Source organism: Galeopterus variegatus, unplaced genomic scaffold (genome assembly GCF_000696425.1).
Source record: "Galeopterus variegatus unplaced genomic scaffold, G_variegatus-3.0.2 Scaffold1321, whole genome shotgun sequence".
In the NCBI taxonomy this organism is placed as follows: domain Eukaryota; kingdom Metazoa; phylum Chordata; class Mammalia; order Dermoptera; family Cynocephalidae; genus Galeopterus; species Galeopterus variegatus.
In genome coordinates, this window is record NW_007727432.1 from 395,597 (window position 1) to 402,077 (window position 6,481).

Sequence of the window (6,481 nt, forward strand, 5' to 3'; positions counted from 1 at the left end):
TGAAGCTCTTACAATGAGAAAATGGAGGGGACACATCTGGGTGGGAGGGGGAAGAGGGAGGAGGGAGGGAGGTTTTGGTGATGGGACACAATAACTAACTACATTGTATATTGACAAAATAAAAATTAAAAAAAAAAAAAAAACAACTTTGTTCCTGACCCTCTTGAGATATCACTTCTTTCCAGGCATCTAGGCCCAAAAGGCCATTCAGCTGGAAGCCTGGGGGCTCCTGGGGCAGCCTTATTTTCATTCAGGCTCCCTTTCTGCCACTTGTCTCATGTTGTATGTCAAGAGTTAAAAGCTGTCTGATCAGGCTGCATTCGAGCTGGCAGAGCAGTCACTAATTCAGTTCAATGATTTTTCCATTGCAGCTAGAATCAGGCAGAAGGAAAGGAAGATGGGAAAAGTACTGGAAAGAAGAATAATGCAGGAATCCCAGTGGTCCTCAAGAGAATAATCTTATCTAGAAGCAAGGGACAAGTGGCACATAAATAAGCCCTAGGACTGGCTAACCAGATGAGAAATAGGCCAGTGGAGCCTGCATGGTAACTTTCTGCACTTTGTGCTGTGACCCAACTCATCTCCCCATCCCTGCAGATAAAACCTGAGACCATGAGGAGCAGCCTGACCGTGGTGGGGACCCTGTGGGCCTTCCTGTCCCTTGTTACTGCAGTTGCCAGTTCTACCAGTTACTTCCTGCCTTACTGGCTCTTTGGATCCCAGCTGGGAAAGCCAGTATCATTCAGCACATTCCGGAGGTGCAACTACCCTGTGCGGGGGGAAGGACATAGTCTGATCATGGTGGAAGAGTGTGGACGCTATGCCAGCTTTAGTGCCATCCCAAGCCTGGCCTGGCAGATGTGCACAGTGGTGACAGGTGCTGGCTGTGCTCTGCTGCTCCTGGTGGCACTGGCTGCTGTCCTGGGCTGCTGCATGGAGGAACTCATCTCCAGGATGATGGGACGTTGCATGGGAGCAGCGCAGTTCGTGGGAGGTAAGACTGTGTCCCTGGGATTGGGAAAGTTGGAGAGCTATGGTGGCGGGCAGGAGTGGGGCATGTGGCCTTATGGTAAAATCTACTCTCAACCCCTCCTCTTTGTCCACCTCTAAGGCTATGAATGGGGACACCTTTGAAATACCTAGTCTAGGACTTCCCAAAGTGCAATCTACAACAGAGCTTTATTCATAACAAAATTGGCTAGTAGGCAGAGTTGATATCTGTTGTTGAGCTTCTATTTTTATCACCTTTTTCTGCCTGCAGAGTGCCCATTTAAAAATATCCAAGTGTTTTTTTTCCAGGGGCAGCAACATATACTCTAGTACTACTGCTTCAGTATAAACTTGATCTCTAAGAGCCCTGCTCTCTGGTAGTTATCTCAGAGCACAGCAACTTGATAAATACATACACACAGGTGCTAATTACTAACACTTCTCACCAAAGAAATACATCTCTAATAGTGAAATGCTAGGTACCAGACCTAAAGTCTGGTAATGTTGATGCTTTCTGGTTCCCTCTTTCCTCAGAATCATAAAAGTTTTAAATCTAAATTACCATTCTAGCCTCCCTCATCTCTGAATTTTCCCACTTGTTAGCCACTAATGGTTTTCTGGCCACATTGGAAAGTAGAATTAGGTTGGTTTCTTTTTTCCCCTTGAAAACCATGGTATCAAACCAGATGCTAAGGCTGACCTAAGCCAATGATTTTATTTCCCTTTGGGAGTTCTGTGGTCAACAGAAATGAGTCAGGCTCACCTTTCACTAGTATTATTGGGCATGCTATAGTTAATTCAGCACTTTTATGGATACATTATTTCAGGAAGTGACACTTGACTGGCAGGAGAGGAGGGTTCTTGTAATTCATATTTATAGGCCTAGGGCCCAGCTCAGTGCCTGGCACACAGCAGGTGTTCAGTAACTGTATAAAAAATGAATGCATAGCTAAGGCAATATCTAGTGTATGTTAGGATATGCTGGACATGTGAGACCTGGGTTTGTTCACATCTCTTCCTTTTTTTCCAGGCTTCCATGCAAGGCTAAGCTAAGCTCTCTTCTCTTCTGACATGAGAGTGACAACTTAGCCTCACTTGCATTTCTAAGAGTTTCCAGTAGACTGAGGAGAGGATAACTAGCAGGAATCAGAAGGCCAGTAGCAACAGCCTCCATCAGATTTCAAGCATTAATAGTGGCTCCTACTCCTGGCTTGCTTCTTTTGGGCTTGACTGAGTCTTTTACAAAATCCTCATAGTTCCCCATATGATGCAATTTAGTTGATCTCAACCCTTAGGTCTGGAAACTCAAAGGAAATTGTTGAGGGGGGATGTGGGAAGGTAATGGAGGTTTGGGTACTCACAGGCTGGGTGGGACAGAACTTTGGCTGAGTGGCCGGTATTCTATAGAGGAAGGCAAACCAGGAGTACTATTTTAGTTTCAGATTCCCCATGACCCTTGCTTGTATAAACATGGCTACAGGTTTGCATTTATAGGAGTCTTTAAAATTCAAGAATAAAGTGTCACTTGACAGTAGTCCTAATAAAGGTCAAGACCAAGGGCTGATCCCTAGGCAGGAAAATGATATTGCGACAGAGCTGCTAGACCTCCATGGCTTTTTCATCGTAACATCAGCCAACTAAGACTCATTCTTGCCTCCTTTTTAGAGACTGGTGGCCATAAAGATTATGTCAGATGTGAAAGGATGGTGAAAAGTGCTTGGATGTACCATGTTTTCTAGGAGCCCCTGGGCACTTGGCCATGACCCATGGCTCTTTGGAGATCTTGGGTCTGATCCTCAGAGGTGGGCTTTTCCAGTGACAAGAAGCCAAGCCCAGGCAGCTTTTTGAGCTCTATATAATATTGATAAAAGACACAAGAGAAAGAGCTGTGGGGGTTAAGTTTAAGCTTGTTGTTTGGCCAAGGGGAATTGATTTTGTTGCTCCAGGCCTGGCTGCTTCTCGGCAGCTAGTGCATTAACTGAAATACATTGGGGGAGGAGCCAATTTGTTTCAGGTCTGGTTTATCTCTGCCAGACCCCAAACCACTGAAGAAATGGAGTATCCATTAAGAACTACCCCCTCCCCCTGCCTGACTCCTGTTCCCTGGTCTGGTGGCTGCCCACAGAGATGAGTGGTGGGAAGTGGGAGAGACAGGAAGAAATAAAGATCTGCTGGCCTGAGTCATACTCAGCAAGGTGACCTGATGGGGCCCTTGGGTCTCATTTGCTCCACCTGCAGCTGATCCAGCTGGACAAGCCTAGGGTCCAGAGAGCCTTCCACTGGGACCTTCATGCCCTGCTCCAACCGGTGAAGGAAACATCTGGCCAGGAGATTATTTCAACCCTAGGGATGCTGAAGTTTCCAACCAGCTGGCCCCTGGTCCCTGAGAACATGGTCATTATTCACATTCCCCTGTGTATACATGTGCAAGATGCTTGTGAATTATCCTCTATCTTCAGTGAGAGCTAAACAAAGAATAGGTGAGAAGTAAATATAAGGAACTTCTTGGCAGGAAAAAAGTGTAAGATCTTGGATCAGGTTACTTGAGGAGAGCCAATAATCTTTCTACAGCAGGGATTATATCAGACTCACCTGGAGTGCTTAAAAAAATGTGAACTCCCCAGCTCTCTAGTCTCTTTTTCATTCTGACACACACAGCAACAGGTGGAAGTCTGCATGCTTTCAAAAATCTCCCCAGTGACTCTGATGTGTATGCTATGTTTCCTTTCCCCAAACTCAGGGAGAACTACCACCTTGGACATTTCTTGTTAGGGAGAAAGAATTCAACACATCCAGACAGGCACCAGAGCTTTTCTCCATGTAAGGTCCTAGTGCTACATGCTTCAGGCTGAATGAAAGTTGCCACTGGAGACAGATCAGAGAACTTGATTCTAGGAAGGTTGCTATCTTTCTAAAAACATTTATCTTCCCTACAAACTATGCATTTCCTGGGAAGTCCTTCCAAGCTTCACCAGACCTCATTTTATTTATCTTTACCATGCTATGTAAGGATGATCAAGGTTGCTTTCTGTTTGGGAAATGGTATTCAAAGAAGTTAACCTACATTAGTGGCTAACAACAAGGACTTTGTAGCAAATTGGAGCAGAGCATAGAATATGGTCCAGAGATTCTAACTCCCAGTCCTGGGCTTTATGCACTCGTGCTCTTCATTTTCCTTTTTTCTTTTGGGCAAGAAATGCTATCACAACGTTTTTCAGAGTGGTCCATGAGTCACTTGCATAAGACTCACCTAGATCACTTGTTAATGCAGGTTACTTAGTTCTACAGACCTGGACCTGGGACCTGCTAGTCTGCATTTTATACAGCCTCTCAGGCTGATATATTTTTGAAAATATATTATGAAATATTTCAGACATATGTACCATTCAGCTTAAGAAATATAATATTGCTACTACAGCTGAATCCACCTTCATAATCTGATCACATTCCTTTGTCCCCACCGCAAAGTAACTACTCTCTTAGACCTGTTATTTATCACTCCCCAGCATGATTGCAGGACACAATAAAATTTGAGAAACTCTGCCCAGCTTTGTCCGTGGTGTTGTTTCTTTTTGGAATTCCCCTTCTTCCATTTATGCCTATAAATATCTGTCCATCTCTCAAAGGCCTGGTCCAGTGCAATCTGTCTGTGAAGTCTTCCCTGATCTACTTTCCACATCTCTAGCAAATGTGAGCTATCCTGTAACTCTGAGAGAGAATATGGGGTTGAGTCAATGTGGGAGGTAAGTGGGGGAGTTCCATGAGAAGGGAAACCTGAGATAAAGTTGGAGGACAAACTTGGAAAATTTCCACTGAGTTATGTTTGAGTTGAAGTTGCTGTAAGAGCAGTACACTGAGCAAAATAATAACAAATTAACCTATGCTAGGCTTCTGCTCAGGATAGTAAATTCACACTACCTAATAATCATGTTTGGAAAGCAAGATTGGAAGCCGTGCAAAGACAGGGGACTTGGGGATGTGGGTGGGGAGTGTAACAAAATAGCTGCTCATTCAACTGTTGCATTTGTGGATGAGGGGTAGGGTGCAAACAGATTTGGTAACACCCAGTGAAGAGGCTTTCCCTGCTCAGAGACAAAGACTAGGCACCTAGCTCATTGAGAATGTGAGTTGGGAAGGGGTTATACAGTTGTTGGGATATGGGGAAACAGTAATTCTGGGAGCAGGGCAAGGTTGAGGGTGGCTGGATTCTATCTAGAGGGAAGGTTCCAAGTTCTGTATTAAATTTTGCACCTGAGGCTTGTATTGGTGTTGATGTCGACACAAGGGCTGAAGCTAAGTGCCCAACTCCAGGCCTCTGCTTGGTCAGCACAGTGAATTCGAACTACAGCAACCATGTTTGGGTAGGACATCTGGTACATTTTGTGAAAGGGGATTCTTATGGAGGGGAGCAGTTGAGGAAGGAAAACAAGAAGGCAGCCCATTGGAAATCTGCCCATGTGCAGCAGGGGAGTAAAGATGGTAACACACTCTAAAGGTCTTTATTTTCCTTCCTAGAGGCAGGTGAAAATAGGAAAGTACCTAGCTGAACATATTCAGCTGGAACAGACTTCTCCAAGGGGCATATGTGGTTGGAGGGGTAAAACTGGGAGTTAGCAACAACACAGAAGAGAAGTGAGAGCTGGGGCTACAGCTCATGTGTTGCAAGGCTGGGATTTAAACTAATTTTCTCTGTCACCAGAGCTCCTGCTCTGAACAATTTTAGTGGTGTTGCTACCAGGACCAGATGCATCAACACCATAAAGAGCTTTTAAAATGTATATTCCTGGGCTACAGTTCTGAATCAGATACCTGAGGCTGAAGCCTTAGAATCTATGGTTTTAATACAAATCCCCACTCTTCCAGAAGATGGAAGGGCCTGGCACTGGCAAATGACTTTCCTGTTGCTATCTGAAGCACATCTTCACAGCCCCAAATTGATGAGAACTGTTAGGGACAAATATAATTGAGGATGAATTACCCTATGACTTTATTTTTATTTTTAATGTGTCCCCCAGGACATCTTTCTCCAGCTATGGTCAAATGTAATGGAATCAGCTGTCAGGTACGAGTCAAATATCTCCAAGAAATATGTTTACACCCTAATGTGCTTACCTGTCTAAAAGGCAGGATGACGGAGATGGGAGGGCAGAATGAACAGAGCATTGGGCTGTGTGTACTGGGGCAGAACATATACCTCACAGAATTTCCTGGTCTCTGGCTAGGAGCCTCTGCAAAATTGCAAGATAACAACTCTAACCAGACAGGTTTTGAAGTGAGCCCTGTCCAGCTTTTGGCTTTTTAGCTGTTTTTTCCCCCCCAAAGAGGACAAAGAGGTGAGGAAGAAATTAGCATGAAGGGGGCCGGCCCGGTGGCGCACTGGATAGTGCACCGCTTGGGAAGCGCGGTGGCGCTCCCGCCTGAGGGTTCGGATCCCACATACAGACCGGTTCCCGCTCACTGGCTGAGCGAGGCGCGGGAGCAACACCGAGGT

At 45.2% G+C, this 6,481-nt stretch overlaps 1 protein-coding gene across 1 annotated transcript in view; it reads left to right on the plus strand.

Annotated features, from left to right (window-relative positions):
- Positions 1-6,481, plus strand: part of LHFPL1 (lipoma HMGIC fusion partner-like 1) — a 34,181-nt gene that overhangs the window by 21,884 nt on the left and 5,816 nt on the right. Inside the window, exon 2 of the mRNA XM_008576264.1 lies at positions 598-994. Coding sequence (XP_008574486.1) covers positions 613-994 — 382 coding nt within the window. The 5' untranslated portion in view covers positions 598-612. The remainder of the gene's footprint in view (positions 1-597; positions 995-6,481) is intronic.